The sequence below is a fragment of the Lagenorhynchus albirostris genome, chromosome X (assembly GCF_949774975.1).
Source record: "Lagenorhynchus albirostris chromosome X, mLagAlb1.1, whole genome shotgun sequence".
NCBI classification, from domain to species: domain Eukaryota; kingdom Metazoa; phylum Chordata; class Mammalia; order Artiodactyla; family Delphinidae; genus Lagenorhynchus; species Lagenorhynchus albirostris.
Window position 1 is genome coordinate 66,826,418 of NC_083116.1, and position 22,760 is coordinate 66,849,177.

The following is a 22,760-nucleotide window of genomic DNA, read 5'->3' on the forward strand; positions in this document are numbered from 1 at the left end:
GAAAGATCAGCTGTTAACCTTATGGGCATTCCCTTGTGTGTTATTTGTTGTTTTTCGTTTGCTCCTTTTAATGTTTTTCTTTGTATTTAATTTTTGATAGTTTGATTAATATCTGTCTTGGCGTGTTTCTTCTTGGATTTATCCTGTATGGGACTGCCTGCACTTCCTGGACTTGATTGACTATTTCTTTTCCCTTATTAGGGAAGTTTTCAACTATAATCTCTTGAAATATTTTCTCAGTCACTTTCTTTTTCTCTTCTTCTTCTGGGACCCCTATAATTTGAATGCCGGTGTGTTTAATATTGTCCCAGAGGTCTCTGAGACTGTCTCAATTCTTTTCATCCCTTTTTCTTTATTCTGCTCTGCAGTAGTTATTTCCACTGTTTTATCTTCCAGGTCACTTATCCATTCTTCTGCCTCAGTTATTCTGCTGTTGATTCCTTTAGAGTTTTTAAATTTCATTTATTGTGTTGTTCATCAGTGTTTGTTTGCTCTTTAGTTCTTCTAGTTCCTTGTTAAACATTTCTTGTATTTTCTCCATTCTATTTCCAAGAGTTTGGATCATCTTTACTACCATTACTCTGAATTGTTTTTCAGGTAGACTGCTTGTTTCCTCTTCATTTGTTTGGTGTGGTGGGTTTTTACCTTGCTTCTTCATCTTCTGTGTGTTTCTCTGTTATCTCATTTTTCTTAACTCACTGTGTTTTGGGTCTCCTTTTCACAGGCTGCAAGTTCATAGTTCCCGTTGTTTTTGGTGTCTGCCCCCTGTAGCTAAGGTTGGTTCAGTGGGTTCTGTAGACTTCCTGGTGGATCGGAGTAGTGCCTATGTTCTGGTGGATGCGGCTGGATCTTGTCTTTCTGGTGGGCGGGACCACATCCAGTGGTGTATTTTGTGGTGTCTGTGACCTTATTATGATTTTAGGCAGCCTCTCTGCTAATGGGTGGGGTTGTGTTCCTGTCTTGCTAGTTGTTTGGCATAGGGTGCCCAGCACTGTACCTTGTTGGTTTTTGAGTGAAGCTGGGTCTTAGCGTTGAGATGGAGATCTCTGGGAGAGCTTTTGCCATTTCATATTACATGGAGACGGGAGGTCTCTGGTGGACCAGTGTCCTGAACTCGGCTCTTACACTTCAGAGGCACAGGCCTGACACCCCTCCAGAGCACCAAGACCCTGTCAGCCACATGGCTTAGAGGAAAAGGGAGAAAGAAAGAAAGGAAGAAAGAAATAATCAAACAAAAAGAAATAAAGTTATTAAAATAAAAAATTATTAAAAATTTTTAAAAAGTAATTAAAAATAAGAAAAGAGAAAGAAAGAAGAGAGCAACCAAACCAAAAAACAAATCCACCAATGCTAACAAGTGCTAAAAACTTTACTAAAAAAAAAAAAAAAGGGACAGACAGTACCCTCAGACAAATGGTAAAAGCAAAGCTGTACAGACAAAATCACACAAAGAAGCATACACATACTCAGAAATAGAGCAAAAGGAAAATAATATATATATCTTTCGGGAAGTCTGAGGTCTTCTGCCAGTGTTCAGTAGGTGTTCTGTAGGAGTTGTTCCACATGTAGATGTATTTCTGATGTATTTGTGTGGAGGAAGGTGATCTCCACATCTTACTCCTCCACCATCTTAAAGGTCTCCTCCTCATTATTTTATATGACAGTGTTTTAGCCGTCTGTTTTTTTTAGTTGTAATTATTTTAGGCTGCATTGGGTCTTCATTGCTGTGCGTGGGCTTCTCCAGCTGCGGCAAGCGGGGGCTACTCTTTGTTTCGCTGCGGAGGCTTCTCGTTGCTGTGGCTTCTTTTGTTGCAGAGCATGGGCTCTAGGTGCACGAGCTTCAGTAGTTTCAGCATGTGGGCTTCAGTAGTTGTGGCGCGTGGGCTCAGTCGTTGTGGCACATGGGCTTAGTTGCTCTACGGCATGTTGGATCTTCCCAGACCAGGGATTGAGCCCGTGTCCCCTGCATTGGCAGGCAGATTCTTAACCATCGCGCCACCAGGGAAGTCCCAGCTTAGCATTTTAAAAAATCTGTAAAGGGCTTCTCTGGTGGCGCAGTGGTTGAGAGTCCGCCTGCCGATGCAGGGGACACGGGTTAGTGCCCCAGTCCGGGAAGATCCCACATGCCATGGAGCGGCTGGGCCCGTGAGCCATGGCCGCTGAGGCTGCACGTCCGGAGTGTGTGCTCTGCAACGGGAGAGGCCACAGCAGTGAGAGGCCCACGTACCGCAAAAAAAAAAAAAAAAAAAAAAAAAATCTGTAAAAAGGTGACTTGGATTCAGACTCCAGCTTAAGAAAACTGTTTTGATATGCTAAAATAGAGAGCTAACTTGGGCTAAAAAGGGTATGGACCCATCTTTTAGACTTTGGTCTGTCTCAGAATTCTGCCACATAGTCTTGTGTTGTCTGTTTCCCTTATCATAAAGACAGTATGTTTATTTTTGTTTGTTTGTTTGTTTTGCGGTACGCGGGCCTCTCACTGCTGTGGCCTCTCCCGTTGCAGAGCACAGGCTCCGGATGCACAGGCTCAGTGGCCATGGCTCACGGGCCCAGCCGCTCCGCGGCACGTGGGATCTTCCCGGACCGGGGCACGAACCCTTGTCCCCTGCATCGGCAGGCGGACTCTCAACCACTGCGCCACCAGGGAAGCCCATATTATCTCTTTTTATCCTTACAGTGGTCCTATTAGTTACAGGTGGTATTACCCCTTTGTAGTAAGGGAATTGGTTCTGAGAGATTACCCAGTTATTAAAGAGCAAAGTTAGAATTCCAAAAAAGGTTTCTCAGAAAACTAAAAATAGTACTACTATATGACACAGCAATTCTACTTCTGGGTGTATATCTGAAAGAAATGAAAATGTTAATTCAAAAAAGTATGTGCACCCCAATGTTTATAGCAGCATTACTTACAATAGCCGAGATATGGAAGCAACCTAAGTGTCCTTCAACAGATGAATGGATAAAGGAGATGTGGTAACATATGCACAGTGGAAAACTACTCAGCCATAAAAAAAAGAATGAAATTTTGCCATTTGCAACAACGTGGATGGACTTGGGTATTACACTTATTGAAATAAGTCAGCCAGAGAAAGACAAATACTGTATGATGTCACTTATATGTGGAATCTAAAAAATACAACAAACTAGTGAATATAACAAAAAAGAAACAGACTCACTGATATACAGAACCAACTAGTGGTTACCAGTGGGGAGAGGGAAGTGGGGAGGAGCAAGATAAGGGTAGGGGATTAAGAGGTACAAACTACTATGTATAAAATAAAAAAGCTACAAGGATGTATTGTATAGCACAGAGAATATAGCCAATATTTTATAATAAGTAAAAGTGGAGTATAACCTTTAAAAATTGTGAATCGCTGTGTTGCACACTTGAAACTTATATTGTATATCAGCTATACCTCAATTAAATATAATAAGATAAAAATTCTTTAAAAGAGAGAACGGGGAAAAAGTCAAACAAGGCACTTTATCTTTACATAGACAAAATTTTTTACTAATTTTACTGCTCTTTGTGCTTCAATCTCTCGTAAAATATTGGGTGGGCCAAAAGGTTCGTTCAGTGTTTTCCATAAGATGGCTCTAGTAGTGCTTAGTTGTCTTTAACTTCATTTGAAACAATTTTGTTAGATTGTATAGTGACAGCTGTCATATCAGCTCACATTTAAAGAAAACTTTTCAAAATTGGTGAATTTTTGTGTAGCCATTTTTTTGTTTTGTTTTAACTAATTTATTTATTTTTAAAATTTTATTTGTTTTGGGCTGTGTTGGCTCTTCGCTGCTGCGTGCGGGCTTTCTCTAGCTGTGGCAAGCCGGGGCTCCTCTTCATTGCAGTGGGCAGGCTTCTCATTGCAGTGGCTTCTCTTGTTGCAGAGCATGGGCTCTAGGCACGTGGGCTTCAGTAGTTGCAGCACGCGGACCCTAGAGCATGCAGACTTCAGTAGTTGTGGCGTGCGGGCTCAGTGTTTGTGGCTCGCAGGCTCTAGAGTACAGGCTCAGTAGTTGTGGTGCACGAGCTTAGTTGCTCCACGGCATGTGGGATCTTCCCGGACCAGGGCTCGAACCCATGTCCGTTGCATTGGTAGGTGGATTCTTAGCCACTGTGCCACCAGGGAAGTCCCTGTGTAGCCATTTTAATATTGAAGATGGAAGGAAAAAAGCAACATTTTCAGCATATTATGCTTTATTATTTCAAGAAAGGTAAAAACGCAACTGAAACGCAAAAAAGATTTGTGTAGTGTATGGAGAAGATGCTGTGAGTGATCGAACATGTCAGAAGTGGTTTGTGAAATTTCGTGCTGGAGATTTCTCACTGGACAATGCTCCACGGTCGAGTAGACTAGTTGAAGTTGATAGTGATCAAATTGAGACCTTAATTGAGAACAATCAGTGTTATACCATACGAAAGATAGCTGACATACTCAAAATGTCCAAATCAAGCGTTGAAAATCTTTGCACCAGCTTGGTTATGTTAATCGCTTTGATGTTTGTGTTCTACATAAGTTAAGTGAAAAAGACTTTCTTCACCATATTTTTGTGTGCGATTCTCTACTTAAACATAACGAAAACGTTCCATTTCGAAAACAAATTGTGATGAGCGATGAAAAGTAAATACCGTACAATAATGTGGAATGGAAGAGATCATGGGGCAAGCAAAATGAACCACCACCAACCACACCAAAGACCCGTCTTCATCCAGAGAAGGTAATGTTGTGTATATGGTGGAATTGGAAGGGAGTCCTCTATTATGAGCTCCTTCTGGCAAACCAAACGATTCATTCCAACAAGTACTGCTCCCAGTTAGACCAACTGAAAACAGCACTTGATGAAAAGCGTCTGGAGTTAGTCAACAGAAAACGCGTTATCTTCTATCAGGATAACGCAAAACAGCATGTTTTTTTGATGACCAGGCAAAAACTGTTACAACTTGGCTGGGAAGTTCTGATTCACCTGCTGTATTCACCAGATATTGCACCTTCGGATTTCCATTTATTTCAGTCTTTACAAAATTCTTTCAATTCTTTACAAAAAAATTTCAATTCCCTGGAAGACTGTAAAAGGCACGTGGAACAATTCTTTGCTCAAAAGACAGAAAGTTTTGGGAAGATGGAATTATGAAGTTGCCTGAAAAATGGCAGAAGGTAGTGGAACAAAACGGTGACTATGTTGTTCAATAAAGTTCTTGTTGAAAATGAAAAATATGTCTTTTATTTTTACTTAAAAACCGAAGGGGGCTTTCTTGGTGGCGCAGTGGTTGAGGATCCGCCTGCCAATGCAGAGGACACGGGTTCGTGCCCTGGTCCGGGAAGATCCCACATGCTGCAGAGTGGCTGGGCCCGTGAGCCATGGCCGCTGAGCCTGCGCGTCTGGAGCCTGTGCTCCGCAACGGGAGAGGCCACAACAGTGAGAGGCCTGCGTACCGCAAAAAAAAAAAACAAAAAAACAAAACGAAGGAACTTTTTGGTCAACCCAACAAATTGATCTTCACATATATAAATTGCTTTGGCTTACCATGCTTTCATTTAGATAATGAGAGGTATCCTATGAGCATCAGCTAAATTTTTTTTAAATATGTACATTCTCAGGACAAGTAATAACTTATTGGTCCTTCTATAATTATGATGGCTATATATCTAGAATTTTCTAGGACAATTCTGATATCAGATAATTTGTCCTGTCAAATTTGTTTCATGAATTTTTCAATAGGAAGACTTGGTTAAGGTGTAAAAACTACTCTCTCTGTATGGGAATACATTGTTTTTTAAAGTGAGGGTCTGCTTTAGACCTTTAGAAAAGGTGTTGAAAGTAAGAGTAAGTGGTAAATTAACACCTAGTAGAGTCTTTTCTTGGTCCCAGTTAGCTGTCCAAGAGAAGAAAATATTTTGGTGAAGAAAGTGATTAAATGCTGTTAGATGTTACTGGTAGATGGATCGGATCAGGTCTGAGAAGTGACCATTAGATTTAGCAATGCAGAGGTCATTGGTAAACCAGGCACTTTGCTAAATACTTCCTGTGTAATAGTTAGTCTCCATAGTAATCCTGTGAAGTAGATACTTATTAGGCCCATTTTGCAGACCAGGAAACTTAGATCCAGAGAGATAACTTGCTCAAGGACATAGGGCTAATAAGTGTTAGAGCTAGGATTTAAACCCAGTAAGACTCTAGATCTGCACTGCCCAGTACAAAAGCCACTAGCTACATGTGGCTATTTACATTTAAATAAATTAAAGTTTTAGTTCATCAATCACACTAGTCACATTTCAAGTGCTCAGTAGGTACCATATTGGATAGTGCAGACTCAGAACGTTTCCATCATTGCCCAGAGTACTGTTGGAGCAGTACTCTAGAGCCTGTGATTTTAACCACTGTGATTTTTATATATATATATATATATATATATATGTATATATATATTCTTTCATTTAAATTCTGCCAGTAAACTTTCCTCTGAAAATCAAAAGACTGGTACAGGTCTTCTTTTGTTATCAAATCAGTTGATTCCCACAAAATTATACTGATGTTTATATTTCATGCAGTCTGGTCATACATAAAATTGTTGTCAAGAGAAACATGGTAAGCATGGCTATATGTCCTTTCAGTTTTTTCCATTTTCATTTAGGGGAGTTCAGATGACATAACTAATATGTTGAAGTGACAGTGATTCTGAATTAGTATAGGTACTTGAGTGCCACAGTATCTGTGTATTAATATCCTAAAGTGTGTAACTGAGGTTGGCTGGTTCAAATGTGTCTTGTAAAACTTCCAGGAGTAGGGACAGTGGGAAATTGAAGCTGTGATGCTTTTAGGGGAATTAAGTAGGTGAATGTCTCACTTCTGTCTCTTCAATTACTAATGTTTTCATGACTGAGCTTTTTACATCAAATTTATTACTTTGGACCCTTCAAGGAATATAAATTGTGGGAGAGATTTGGTCAATATAAGAATCATTAGATGGCCTTATTTATGTCATTTTTAAAACCATTTTATATTTTAATGTTTTCTTTCTCTTTTTTATCAATCATACTTTTTTTTAAAACATTCATTTATTTATTTACTTTATTACTTATTTGGCTGCACCAGGTCGGGTCTTAGTTGCAGCACATGGGATCTTTAGTTGCAGCATGCGGACTCCTAGTTGCAGCATGTAGGATCTAGTTCCCTGACCAGGAATCGAACCCAGGCCCCCTGCATTGGGAGCGCGGAGTCTTAGCCACTGGACCACCAGGGAAGTCCCTGATGTTTTCTTTCTTTAAATGTAATTTGAACTGCTAAATAACTGCTTTCCCTCTTATTTTCATATATTTTTTAGAGCACACCTATGGTTGAGTTAGAGGATGTAACAGTGTTAATAAATTAAAGAGATGATGTGAACTCCAGATTGTATAGCATAAGAATTGAGTTGAATTCAGGCTCTACTTGGAAAGCTGCAACCTCTAGAAAGTTACTACAGTCATATAAAATGCAGAATGACACTCTTTACCTCACAGTGAATGGCATATGTCATGTATAAGAATTGTAATGGATCACCAGTTTTTAAAGGTTAAATGCTAAATATAGTATCTAGTTCTTTAAATGTTAAATTGAGTATAAAACATTTTTATCAAAGGAGATTCTGGCTTTTACCCTCCACCAGTGTCAGTTTGGCAGGCCTGCCTTTTCTTTCCTTGAAAGTTACAAGTTCTGTAGTTGTCACTATCTTATTCATACCTACAATTTGAGAATCTGGATATATTTATCAATGCTCTTTGGCAAGGGTTATGTACTCTTGCCCTAAAAATCTGATATGAGGTGGTATGTGAACTTCATTCAATAGCTCTCTAGTTACTCATCAAATATGTTGCATTTTTTTCTTGTGTAGTTTGGGAAGAAAGAGGCTTTAAATTTGAAAATAGAAACTTTTTTGACCAGGAATATTGTTTATTTATTAAGAATCTAGACTTATTTAAGTAATAAAAGGAATTTTTTCATAGCTTTTTTGAGTGGGTCCTGTGACACTTAAGTATTCTAGTGACATTTTATTTCCAGATATTATGAAACTCAAGTTCAAAGTGATGGCAAGCAAAATATTTTGAAACATGGCAAATCCTTGCCCCCACCTCTAGGCAAAGTCTTGATTGTTTTTTAAAAATTCTATTTTCAAGGTTGAATTTCAGAATTAATGAAACGGAAATTTTTGTCAGCCTACCAAATACTTTAAACTTCTAAATAGATTAACTTAAACTTGTAGTTTATCATTAATTTTATTTTATTAATTGAACTAGTCATTTTGAAGCTCAAACTAATTTAGGTTGTTAGCTAGAATATAGACCATGCTTTTCCCAGCTTGTAAGCTTTTTCACTTATTTAAGGAAAAATAAAGTTTAGACAAAGAAAAGTAAAGGTACACATTTGGATGTAATTTAAACCTCATTTTGATGACTGTTGGCCTAGTGATTATAGATTCCGTTCCAGTATTGTTTTCAATAATAGTGTTACTATAGCAACTAATATAAATGCATGCTTCAAGGGGAAAAAACAAAAAACCTCTCCACGATTATATTGTATATTGGGATGAAATTTTTCTTTATTAACTTTTATAACTTGCTCTAGATTTTGCAAAACTTTTTCCCAAAGAAATATTCTGAAGATCTTGTTACAAATACTTTTTTGCCCTCTTAATCTCATCAAGTTTCTTGTATTGACAGTATGCTGCAATTAATTTAAATGGGAAAGATGTAGAAACAGTTTGTATCAGAAATCCTGTATCTTCTTTCTGTTATTTGTGTCTTACACAACACTCTGGAAGAAAGAAAGATTTCTGCTTTCATGCTTCTGAAATGTATAAATGAATCTTGTTCCTATAAAAGTCAGTTAACTTTTATGTAATGTCTTTTCTTTGTTAAAATGAAGATAGTGGTAAACATACTCGTCTGAGTCCTTGAGTATTGTCGGCATATTATTGTATGAACAAGTGGTTCATATAATAATACGTTAAAATTTTTTAAATTAATTAATTTATTTTTGGCTGCATTGGGCCTTTGCTGCTGCGGAAGGCTTTTTTCTAGTTGCGGTGAGTGGAGGCTACTCTTCGTTGCAGTGCACGGGCTTCTTTTTGTGGTGGCTTCTCTTGTCGCGGAGCACAGGCTCTAGGCGCGTGGGCTTCAGTAGTTGTGGCTCATGGGCTCTAGAGCAGAGGCTCACGGGCTTAGTTGCTCCGTGGCATGTGGGATCTTCCCGGACCAGGGCTTGAACCTGTGTCCCCTGCATTGGCAGGCAGATTCTTAACCACTGTGCCACCAGGGAAGTCCCTAAAATTTATCCATTAACCTATTTCATTACAGATTTGGTAATAATTAAAAACTAGAAGTGGCATAAATGTCTTGATAAACTCTGAAGAGAATAATTAAATAGATGATAAAGTGTATCTATATAATGTTCACACCTTGCAGCCATTAAAAACAATGAAAGTTTGTATTTAATGTAAAATAATGTTCATGGAAAGATATTAAGGCAGAAAGGTAGGTTTTAAATATAGTACAATCCCATTTTTATGTGAAAATGTGTGCACACACGTGTGTTAAGTGTAAATGTGTGGCGGGATATACAACAAATGTTACCAGTAGTTATCTCTAGTTTTTATAATAGATATTAACATCGTTTCCATTAAAATTTTTAAAAATTCTTTGAAAAGAAGGGAGTGCTGTAGCCAGTAGTAGCAATATGATTGATTTTTTGGCTTGATGTTAGCAGGGAGGTAATGTTTTAGGAAAAGGGTCCAAATTTTTTTAATGATAAAAAGCTAAGTCACATGCACTTTTCCTCTGACTTGTTGACATTTTAGTTGACTGTGGGTCAAAATGAAAGTTATTGCATGGGCAGAAGCTGAACCTCTATCATAATCTGACCTTAAAATTAGGCAATCATGTTTGACTTGATAGCATAGATCTTAAATCTGGAATTGGTGGGGAGAAGATATTTAAAGGTTTTAGAATGGGATTTCCTGAAATGAATATCTCCTGAAGATGAAAATGGTAAAAATAGTTCATGTCAGGTTCAGGCTAAGCATGAACTGGCCTTTCACAAGTTTTTGTCTAAGAATTGTGTTTGTTTCAGTTTTTATATTTTCTTTTATTAAAAAATTAACACATACTTGTTTTTAAAAACTTCAGAAAGAACAAAGGTGTTAAAAAGAGAAAAAATAGACCTACTTAAGTTTTTCCTTCCCCTGGAATCCTTTAGGGAATTTTCTTTTTTTAAGAGAATAGATCTGGGAAATAGAGGGCACTATACCTCAAGAAAACAGTCATTCTTTACAGTGTGATAGAATGATCACTGGATAGGAGTCAGGAAATTTATCTTCTAGTCCCAGCTAGTCCTTAGCTCTGTGATTGGAAAAAGGTTACTTTGCCTCTCTGGACATCAGTTTCTACCAATTTCAAGATGATAAGTTTGGACTTTGAAATTACAGGATGCTAAGGACTAACTTGATAAAGCTCCCTGAAATCACAGACACTTTTTAAAAGGGTGTATATGGGTGTGTTTGTGTGTATGTGTGTGCATGTATGCACACTGCATACATGCATTTCTGGAAAGGTTTTTCTCTAACCATAAAAAGTAGTTAATGTATGGATCGCGGTATTTATAATTGAGAAATAAACATTACACTTGATTGACATAGTGTTTATTTCCAAATAATTGGGTATTTCATTTATTCCTGCTATTCTTATCTCATCCTGTTACATATGTGATGGTAGAATATTTCATCCATGTTTAACTTATAGTCATAACTAGATTAAGTTATTATCCAGTATTACGGAGAAACCACACAGCTGAAAAATAAATTCAGTTCCTAGCACACAGTTCTCCTGGTCTTTCCCTTAGGTTGCTGTCTTAGAGAAATGAAGTGATTTTTGACTATGGTTAAGAACATCACCTATTGTTAGACAGAAGTAAAATTAGGGACTATCTATAGAACATTTCTACCTTGTAATTTATTTGGTATTTTGTAGAACAGCTGACTTTCCTAATTGTACTTGGCATGGTCACTTGCTAAAAATATTAGTCAATGTTATCTGGTTTTATTACATACCTCTCTCCTGAGTCATGCTTGGGGGGTAAGCATGGGAGACACACATCTAAGAAAGCATTATCTTTTAACAGAATTTAATTCAGACTGGCCTATCTCCCTGCCTGCCTGGTCAGTAACTCTGAACTTTGGAGATCTATCTAGTGATGATAAACCTGTTCTATATGTCATAGGCCAGAGAAGTCAGCTTTGATGGCAGACTTCTACACTGGTGCAGGAGAGAAATGTTTACTTAACATTTTAAAAGAATAAACTTATTAACATATATGTGTTCCACCAGTAGACTTTCTTGAGCCCTCTTGCTTGTATGGTCTTTTAATGTTTTCAACGAAAGAAATAGCACATGCCTTCAAAATGAATTATAAAATCTCAATTACAGCTGTATGCATTAAGAAAATCAGTTCCTTTTCTTTCGTGAAATTATGAAGTGATTATTTATTGAGGTAGCAAGATAAAAAGTTTGTTAACATGATGCCAAATATCAGAATGTTTGGAATTGGTGTCAGCATTTGCTCTTGTACAGAAAAAAACTTAGGGCCTCATGAGCTGAATTTTTCATCTTGAGTTATTTAACAAACATTTGAGCCCCTACCCTGTGTTGGACGCTATACTCTAGGTATGGTTGAAGATGTAAAGACAAAATTCTTTTCATAGACAAAAGTCTATGCTAAACTTATGGAGGCATTAAGCATTATTAGATGCAGATTAAGTTTAAATTTAATGTGCTATATACCTCGCTGTACCTTCCTTTGGCCAGTCAAATATTATTTACGTTCTTTCACTAAGTTCACACTCAATTTAGAAAGTGTGTTCTAAGGAAACTTGCTGTTAGAAGCTATGGAAAATCCTTTTGTAAAGTGAATTAATTTGCCTTTTATATATCCAGGTTTTCATCTTTTATTTCTTAATAAACAACTTGTGAATATTTTAATTTTTTATTAGCAACATACCCATGGTTCACTTTAACCCCCTGCCCCCCAAATCTCCGTTTGTGTGTGTCTCTCTCATAATCATAATCACACAGAGCAGGAGTTTGGTGTTCTTACTGAGTATATAAATGATCCCAATTTTTAAGCTTTTAGTTTTTTTAACCTTAAAAGACTGGCTTAAGACATTATGACTTTTAAAAAAGACACTATGATAATAAATTGATAAACAGTGTATATCAGTTTAAATTTGAACCATGTGTCCTTACAGTGTAATTTATATTTGACCTTCTTACAATTGAAATATAAGGATTGTATGTTCCAGTTAAACTGTTCTGTAGCTGTTTTGATTAATTTAAATTTAGTTTTTGTTAGTATAGTGGTTGGTAGCTGAAGTGATTATGAAAATAAAGTTGTTAAACATGTAAGAACAGGAGTAGCCATGATTTTTAGCACATTCATTCAGTGTTATCTCTGAGTTAAGCAGACTTCTGTTAGCATTTTTTTATCAACTCAGAACAAAGCACAAAACAAAATGCATATGAAAAAGTTAGAAAAAAGTTGGAGGAAAAAACCTTGAAAGATGAAAAGTAGTCATTAAAAAATTGAGCCCCTAAAACATGCTATATAAACATAACATTCTTACGTAAGAGGCTGGTGTTGCATGTATTGTGAATGTTTTCTAGGTAATTTATCATATATATCAGAAATATGTATAGCAGCCAGTTTCTAGCTTCTAGTCTAACAGTAGACCAAAGAACTATGGAGATATGATCCAGAGGGAGAAAATAATTATTATTTCAACCCCTCTAAACAGGACACCATACTTGCAGAACTTCTTCAAATACATAAAGAACACATTGTAGGATATCATGAACATGATTCTCTTTTGGACCACAAAGAAGAAGAAGAGTTGACTGAAGAAGAAAGAAAAGCAGCTTGGGCTGAGTATGAAGCAGAGAAGAAGGTAGTTCATTTGAAATGCTTTTTTTTATGTTAGTCATTTAAAAGAACAGTGGGGGAAGAAAAACGTCACATTTGGAACAGGTAGTAATGTAGTGAATCTTCAGGAACAGAGTCTCCAAGTAGGAGACTCTGTTTATGGGCTTTTCGGTACCTTTGGTGATAGAGTGGGAGGAGAGGAGAGAAGAAAATATTTTCCCCTTAAAGAGTAGTAACCTCATTTCTGATTAGCACTTGCTAAATTGAGAGATTAGTGGGAAGCTATATATTTAGCATCACTTAACTTCCATCAACACCCTCACAGTAGTAACAGACATATAGGAGCTTAGAGTTTGGAGGTAGGAGTAAATGTTGCTTTTAGCATGTGTACCATGAAATCTAAGTTTTGACTGATTATCAGAACACAGAAAGACTCCATTATTAGGCATTAGTGTCAATCTCCAGCAGCAACTTTATTTAAAATAGTTCCACATCTGTTTTAAACACCACCCCCACTTGAGCAAAAATATGCCTGAGCATATGGGAAACCTTATCCTAATGCCTGAATCCTTTTTAAACTTATTGTACCAAACTTCTTTAACGTTGTGATTTTAGTAGTCTCATCAGAATTCTCTGAGTTGCCCCATTCTGTGGGAATTATCAGAAAAAGAGTACACCTTTAGGGGTTAAAGCTTTCTATGTAAGAAGATCTTGGTTTCGGGTGAAAAGGGTGTTTTGTTTGTGTGTGAAAGAGTGTTAATAATTTCCTAGATCTGAGAATGTGGATTTTTTTCTAAACCAGTAGGTGATGTAGAATTTCAAGTTTTAAATCACAATGTGGAAAGTGCATATTTTTTTGTTTTTAGGGACTGACCATGCGTTTCAACATACCAACTGGGACCAATTTACCCCCTGTCAGTTTCAACTCTCAAACTCCTTATATTCCTTTCAATTTGGGAGCCCTGTCAGCAATGAGTAATCAACAGCTGGAGGTATGTTGTGAAGTACAAAAGTAGTTTAACTTGAATTAAAGGCAATTTCAAATGCCCTGTTGTTGAAGGTTCCCTATGCTGGAATATCACATTCTCCAAAAGATTACCTCTGAATAGACCAAGAAAGTTTTCTTTTATTTGTTGACCTTTTTGAACCAGCATAGTATAATAAAATGTGGTTTGTTCAGAGCACAAGGGAATCAGGCCTTGAATTAATGTAGTTTGAATAATTTTAATTAAGGAACAATAGAGCAGCTGACTGGCTAGGGAAATAGCACTTTCTTCAGTTATAAAATATTTTGAATAAACAGGATAAATACACACATTGATTTATATTCTAATGCAGTGTAGATGCAACATTAAGTATACGATAATGCACAGTATTTTGAAATAAGTAATTGAAAACTAGAATCAGTTATGATTTAAATAAGAAGGACTAGGTTTTAATATACCAATAATTTAATAATTTAATCTGTGGTTTTCTTTTTAAAATGTGCTTATGGAGTCATTTAAATTATTAAAATATTGGTGCAATAGAACCCAAACTTTTATCTTCCTAACAAGACCCTCACTGATGAGTTTTACTCCATTTTATTGATGCTGAATTTTGCTGTTCTTTTCAATTATTTAAAGAGTTTTAAGACCAAGTGCTATAAATTGGCAAGAGAAAGGATCCCTATACTTTAAAACTATGCTTTCTTTTACATGCCCTTATAAAGTTATTTCTTGCATTCTTCTAGGACCTCATTAATCAGGGAAGAGAAAAAGTTGTGGAAGCAACAAACAGTGTGACAGCAGTGAGGATTCAGCCTCTTGAAGATATAATTTCAGCTGTAGTAAGTTAATTGGCAGTTGTTTATTCCAACTTGCAGTTTGTGTTCTCCCCCCTCCATTTGTTTTAATTTTTAATTGTTGTTTGACTCACTACTTCCATGGGGAAAAGAGCGTAATCCTTATAACGTGATTTGCAACAGTAAAATACTAATAAACTGGATAATAGTGCCAAGCTATATGTAATTCAGTTTTACCTGGATGTTGGCACAAAAGAGAAATGTAAAATCTAAGAATTTGGAAATCAGTTAATCATAGAAATGTGTGCATTGTTTACATAAATGTACTTTAATTACCAGTTGCATGAATTAAATCCAAATAGTTTTATTCCAGACATAGGTAACCTTTGTACAATAGTGGACAACTTAGTACCCGGCTTTTACATCATTGTCTTCTTTAGAAAAGAGTAAAGGAAAAGGAAAAAAAAAACTTAAAAAATCCTCAGTATCTTTAAGTACCTTAATTATTTTTTCTCAACTCTACTGCAATAAGGAGTAAATAGAAACTTTTCTTTTAGTGGAAGGAAAACATGAATCTCTCAGAGGCCCAGGTACAGGCGTTAGCATTAAGTAGACAAGCCAGCCAGGAGCTTGATGTTAAACGAAGAGAAGCAATCTACAATGACGTATTGACAAAACAACAGATGGTAAGAATTTGGACTATCTCTAGGTTATGTTTAATTTTCTTGAATTTATAATAATCGGTTTGTGTGACATCTGTGTCAATAACCATTCCCTCATATGGACGGATGGATGGTCATTGGTTATTCCCAGAGAAACTTTATCCAAAAACCTAGTAATGTCAAATAAAGGTAATGTCTTTTGTTGCAAAGGAGCAACAACTTCCCAAATGGGTCTCCTTGAAGTTTACATAGACTCTCTTCCCTATAATTTTATTTTCGTATATTCTGGACATCTAAAAAGGGATTTTTGCCAGACTTTTTACCACATTTACTATTTTAAAACAACTTCCACAAATATGTATACTTTTTAATATATTTAATTTGAGATAAAAAGTGGAGCTATAAATGATACATGACACAGGTTCCTACTAAATTATGTAATTCTTTAAAAGACTAGCATATTCCAGGATCCTTGATCATCTTTCCTAGCATGGTCTTTGCCAGCCATCTGCCTTGCACTGGGAAATTTCAACTCTTGACACCAGGGAATCAATTTCTGTGGCATGAATTTTACTTAGAAAGCACTGTAGAATTATGTGGTTTTAAATTATCTTAGGAAATTTGAGCCATTCCAAGTAGGAATTATTCCCACTGCAAGTGCCTTTTCCCTTGGGTGTTTGTCACTAAAACTGTTTGTCTGTCATCAGGTGAAATATTCAAAAGAATGACAAAGAAAGGAGACTTGACAAAAAAGTGCTGTAACTAATACTTGAGACTAATCACAGTGCAGGATGGGTTACTATGGCAACTAACCTAAATGCTGCTTGCACTACAATAGTCAAGTCATTAAGAGAATTTAGCCCTAAATGGTGTTACTAACCGGTTTCTACAGTAATGGTCCTGTGAATGCCATCAAATTAGTAATGGTGATAACAATAATGTGTTTCCCTTTTGGTATGGTACCCCCTTAACAAATTGATTTTAACTCAAAACTTGATACTGCCTCTTTGAGACAGGTCATGCACTTGTAACAGCTCTCTTTTCTCTCTTTAGTTAATCAGCTGTGTTCAGCGAATACTTATGAACCGAAGGCTCCAGCAGCAGTACAATCAGCAGCAACAGCAGCAAATGACTTATCAACAAGCAACACTGGGTCACCTCATGATGCCAAAGCCTCCAAATTTAATCATGAATCCTTCTAACTACCAGCAGATTGATATGAGAGGAATGTATCAGTCAGTGGCTGGTGGTATGCAGCCACCACCATTACAGCGTGCACCACCCCCAATGAGAAGCAAAAATCCGGGACCTTCCCAAGGGAAATCAATGTGATTTTGCACTAAAAGATTAAAAGATTGCTAAAATCATAGAAAGATCTTTTATTTTTTTAGGAATCAATGACTTAACAGAACTCAACTGTATAAATACTTTGTTCCCCTTAAATGGCAATCTTCCATATTAGTTTTAAATTTTTTTAATAGGGCATACCATTTCTTCCTGACATTTGTCAGTGATGTTGCCTAGAATCTTCTTACACACACTGAGTACAGAAGATCTTTCAAATTGTTTTCAGTGAAAACAAGTCCTTCCATAACAGTAACAACTCCACAGATTTCCTCTCTAAATTTTTATGCCTGCTTTTAGCGACCATAAAATTGTCATAAGTTAATGGATTTATGAAAGAATACAGATTTATATATTCATTCTTTACATATAAAAACACACAGCTGAGTTCTTAGAGTTGATTCCTCAAGTTACGAAATACTTTTGTATTAATCCATTTCTTGATTAAAGTGATTGAAATGGTTTTAATGTTCTTTTGACTGAAGTCTGAAACTAGGCTCCTACTTTATCGTGTCTGTGACTGAAAATTAGAAACTAAGGGTTATCTTTGACACAGAATTGTGTGCAATATTCTTAAATACTACTGCTCTAAAACTTGGAGGAGTCTTGCAGTTATCTTAGCATTGTATAAACAGCCTTAAGTACAGCTTAAGAAGAGAATTCCTTTTTCTTCTGTAGTCTTTCTGCCATTTTTTATTTTCAGTTATACGTGCTGAAATAATTACTGGTAAAATTTCAGGGTTGTGGATTATCTTCCACACAAGAATTTTCTCTCTCCTGGCACTAATATAAAGCACATCTCTTAACTGCTTGGTGTCAGTGCTAGTGCTTCATCCTGTTGCTGGCAGTGGGATGTGGACTAACAAAATCAAGTTCTAGCATTTTAGGAGGTTAAGGATGATGTTGTGGTTGTTAGCTTCACACCCTGTTTTATAAACAACATCAAAATGGCAGAACCATTGCTGACTTTAAGTTCACATGAGGAATGTGCTTTAAAACAATTCCCAGTACTGTCAGTATTGTGAAATAATTCCTCCTAAAGATAAGGTTCACTGGCTTCTATGCTCTTCTTTTCTCTCATCAGTATGTTCTTTTTTCCCAACTACATTTTCTTACGTAAATTATGTTTCAAAGCTCGATTTTTTTTTCAGTTTAGATCTGTGAGGCAATTTTCTGATCAAAATTAATTAATCTCTAATGCCCTTTTATGAGGTTTTACTAGAAAGTCATTACATTGTCATTTTTCTTAATCCAGGCCTGTAAAAATGACTTATAAGCTTATTCATGTACAATTTGGTTGCTTGAGTTTCTTAAAGAAAAAGATTGTTAGACTATGAGAGTCAACTCAACATGGCAAAACTATTTTTGAGATGGTGACGTAACATGTAGTGGAAATGGCCAACGAATTCCAAAAAAGAGAAAGCTGGGTGGAGGATTTGCTCTAGGTATCACTGGATTAGAATGAGGAATGAGTTTAACATTAGCTAAAACTTTTTGAATTGTTAGGATGATTAAGAGATTTCCACTTTGATCATGAAAAACTAGTGGTAAACATCCAAGAGTACTAAGTTTGTCATATAGAATTTTGAGGTTTGGTGGATCCACCCTCCACCTTCCCGTGGTGAGTTATCACTAACAAATTCCATGTATTTGGATATTATGCCAGCCATATAATCAAGTTCATTCAATTGGTGTGTGGGGGGGGTGTTTTTACTTTAGAAGAAATGAAAGAGACAAGATTTATGAGATAAATATTTGAAGACAGTATACTTTGGCCAACTGTTATCAGTTGGTATTTCTACAAGTCCAGAATACTTTAAACCTGATTTACTAGACCTGTGAACTTTCATCATGGTCTGATTGCTTGCTCAAAGACATAGGTGTCAAAATTTTAGGCAACCTTCTAAACCTTTTTCATCATTAATGAAACTATGACTTAAAGGATAATACATAGAAGAATGATTTGGAAATAAGAAAGTTTGAGATAAAACTTGGACCACTTTGCATACTCTTCTTCACTTGACATTTTAGCTACATAATATGTACTTTGAGTATAACATCAAGCTTTAACAAATATTTAAAGACAAAATCACATCAATAAGATACTAAAAGGCTCATTTTTATATTTGTTTTAGATGTTTTAAATAGTTGCAATGGCTTAAAAAATGACGATTTAAAATGTTGCTTGTAATACAGTTTTGCCTGCTAAATTCTCCACATTTTGTAACCTGTTTTATTTCTTTGGGTGTAAAGCGTTTTTGCTTAGTATTGTGATATTGTATATGTTTTGTCCCAGTTGTATAGTAATGTTTCAGTCCATCATCCAGCTTTGGCTGCTGAAATCATACAGCTGTGAAGACTTGCCTTTGTTTCTGTTAGACTGCTTTTCAGTTCCGTATTGAGTATCTTAAGTACTGTAGAAAAGATGTCACTTCTTCCTTTAAGGCTGTTTTGTAATATATATAAGGACTGGAATTGTGTTTTTAAAGAAAAGCATTCAAGTATGACAATAATACTATCTGTGTTTTCACCATTCAAAGTGCTGTTTAGTAGTTGAAACTTAAACTATTTAATGTCATTTAATAAAGTGACCAAAATGTGTTGTGCTCTTTATTGCATTTTCACAGCTTTGAAAATCTGTGCACATATTGTTTCATAGAAAATGTATAGCTTTTTATGTGCTATTTAATGGTGGTTCTTTTGCACATTTAGTTATTTAATATTGGGAGGTCAAGAAGTTTGGTTTTTAAATCTGTTATATACTAAATTCTGTAAAAGGAGATCTCAAATCTCAAAAATAATTTACATCCCAGGAAGTCTATGTGTGTTTGTGTTAGTTTTGGTTGTCTGTGTGTAATCCAGTACCATTTCCTGCTTCCCAACTGCTGCGTCACTCATTTAAGTCAAGCAGAGCTACAACTCCACACTTGATACAAAAGCTGCTTACTATCCCGGAGCAATAGCAGGTTGATGGAAACCTTGTTACGTGACCTCCAAAGAAGGTGAATATTTTGTAGTCTTCCCTTAGCTATGCCCATTCTCCCTCTAGTATCATAAAATCAGATACATATTTCTGTACCCTAAACAAAACTTTAAAGAATTAATTACATACCCCAGTAAAAATCGTTTCCTTTGAGGGTGGCATTTTGTGAGATATTTTAACAGTAAAATAGGTCATCCTTTTACGTGCTTATTTCACGAAAAATTATGTTCAGGTTATTCCCCACCTTAGTTCACCAGACTTAATCTCAAGTGACTTTTGGCTATCTCCAAATAAAATCTACCCTTAGAGATGAAAATTCTTCCACCGTTGATTTTTTTTTCAAAAGTATGTAATGTTTGCCAATCTCAAAGGAGTGACCAGAAATGCTTTTTGTCTGTGCAACATTTTATATATGCTGTTATATGGAAGTGAATAAAAATTTAAAAGCCAAAATATATACTGTTTCTAAGCTCAGTATCTGCCAGGTAACCAAACTGCCCACATCACTCATGTTGGATCTAATAAGGGAATGGCCTTTGCGGCCCCTAGTTTTACTCCCTAGAGTATGTACTACCATAAAATTTCTATACAATATATACTGCCACCCTCTCTTTGGAATAACCTTCCTGAAACCATTGTGCCTACTTGGCTGACTATGGAAATCACTCTTCCTCCCCCCACTCTAGGGATCTGTCTTTCTGATAGTGACCACTGCATACCTTCACCAAGGGATGTGTGACAAGGAAGGCAGCATATAAATTGACACCTCTATTAAAAACAATAAAGATAAAGCTTTAAAGGAATGAAAGGGTGAGACAAATCCTAAAATACTCCTCTTTTAATACTCAGAACTGCCACATTTTCCAAGCAGTCTACCCAGCAGCACTCTTCCGCATTCTATTCCTGAACATTATGCCCTCACTTCTCCTCCCTGATAGAAACACGTTAAGGGAGGGGGAGCTTGGCTCCAATCTCCTTTGGGTAATCATATCAGATGACTACTGAGAGACTTCTACCTATTAAGTAGACTCAGCCCCCTGCCTATAGTTCTCACATCAGATATGTGCTGGTTTTCAAGAAAGGTGACGAGAGATGACTTATCAGATGCAAGGATGGGATTTGTTTCAGGTATATGAGGAGAAAGTGTAGTATTGAAAGAAAAAGAACAAAGGTTAGAGAAGGATCGGGAAAGACAGACTAGATTGGAGTGGATTGATGGAGGACCTTGAAATCCTGAATGAGTAATTCAATACGGAGGATAACAAGGGTTTGTGAGGGAGCAGATGTGTTCAAAGTAGCAGGTAAAGATAGTGATTTGGGCAGGGGTAATTTGAATGGTTAGGTGAAGAAAGATTGCAGACAGGAAGATGGATAATTAGGCATTCAGTGACCAGACTACTGACAATTTTAAGGACAAAAGGCACAGTCATCAGAGCTTGTATAGGATAGTGAACTTCTTAAATTGTAAGAAAAACCTTATTTCCTTTTACCCTTCCCCAAGGAGCCCAATTTGTTCAGGATTTCTGATTTTACATGCAAAAGTTCACTTACTCTTTGTTTACCCTCTCAAACATAGTGATAAATGCATTAGTGGCATTCATGTTCTTTCACAATTTTTCGTTACTCCTAATTAACCCGTATACATTATTTGCAGAAAGTGAGTTTGGTCCATTTAAGTCGAGTGTAATTCTACATCTTTCCTCAAGCTAACTCTTCAAAGGGCTAAATCCATTCCTGTTACTTTTCCTTGAGACCCATCCATTCCAAGGGCTAGTATCTCAGTTGGTAATGTTATATTTATAATCTTCCCTTGTTATTTTCAAAGTGCTTTGTGCTTATTACGTGTTAGCCTGTGTACAACATATCTGTGAGAAAAGTGAGGAGAATAGTTACATTTTCCTCGTGACAGTTAAGCTAAAAGACCAAAATCAAATCTATTGGCACTTAGGATGCAGAAGACATATTCTAGTCAATTTATCTGAGCCTTTCATGTCTCATTTGGAAAATGGGACTATAATAATACCTTACTTTCTTGAAGGCAGGAGACTGGACCAGGTGATTTCTTGAGGTCCTTTTCAGCTCCAAGAGTTAGGGTTTAGCTGTGAGCAAAGCACAGTTTGAAGCCAAAAGGCAATGTTTATCTAAAGTTACACAGTAAGTTTGTGAACAATTAGAAATCCCTTCCCTTTAGCTAACCCTCTCCCCTACTAAGCTATACCTTTTCTTTTCCTCTGCTTAGAAAAATGAGAGGTCTGACAGGCGTTTTAATGACAAAGCAGGTAAGTCAAGTTGTAATTGGCTCTAATTACCACTTCCACAAGCTGTAACCTCCTCTATCTTTTGCCCAGGGGCACTCTCAGAGCTGTGTTTCTTACTGCTTCTGGAACTCTGCAGAAAATGAAAAAACATGTTTAAGGATCTGATTCTTACAGCTTTGTCACCTGATTGGGTTATATATTATACATGACAAAACATCAAGATAAATATAAATCCGCTTTTGTAAAGTCAGCTTTTAAGCAAATAATTGGTAACTTCCCATTTGATTGTTCATAACTGTAAAGCCCAAATTAGGCCGATATTTAAATTGTCTGGTCTGGACAAAGTTTATAGTGAGTAGGAGGCAATATTTGCTTATATTGACTCTTACGTAACAACGCATATGGCATACTTTTTGAGATGCAGGTTTTATAATAGTCAAATCTTGTGACAAAAACTACAAAAACTAATAGAAGAGTGAAATAGTGATCATTTTTTTCTGTAGCTGCTTGTCCCCACCTGCCAGTAGCAAAGCAGGTAGAAGCTTGTGTCTGGCCCGCTGAATACATTTCAATGAAAACAAAACCAAACAAAAAAGAAAAAGAAACATGGTTAATATAAATCATTTGAGGTATTGTTCGTTCATTACCAGCTCTTGGTAGGTTTTCAATAATATACAGCATAGAGGTTGGCCTTCAAAGGCTTTAGTGATACAGGCTTGCTTGGACCCTATCCTTAGCAAAGTAAACCTATTTTTCTATTAGCAAGTGATTCTGTCCTATCT

At 36.4% G+C, this 22,760-nt stretch overlaps 1 protein-coding gene across 1 annotated transcript in view; it reads left to right on the forward strand.

The window, feature by feature from the left end:
• ATRX (ATRX chromatin remodeler) overlaps nt 1–20,161 on the forward strand; it is a 256,836-nt gene extending 236,675 nt beyond the window's left edge. The window contains exons 33-37 of the mRNA XM_060137872.1: nt 12,824–12,973; nt 13,815–13,940; nt 14,681–14,776; nt 15,289–15,417; nt 16,447–20,161. Coding sequence (XP_059993855.1) covers nt 12,824–12,973; nt 13,815–13,940; nt 14,681–14,776; nt 15,289–15,417; nt 16,447–16,725 — 780 coding nt within the window. The 3' untranslated portion in view covers nt 16,726–20,161. The remainder of the gene's footprint in view (nt 1–12,823; nt 12,974–13,814; nt 13,941–14,680; nt 14,777–15,288; nt 15,418–16,446) is intronic.
• Nucleotides 20,162–22,760: the final 2,599 nt, after the last annotated feature.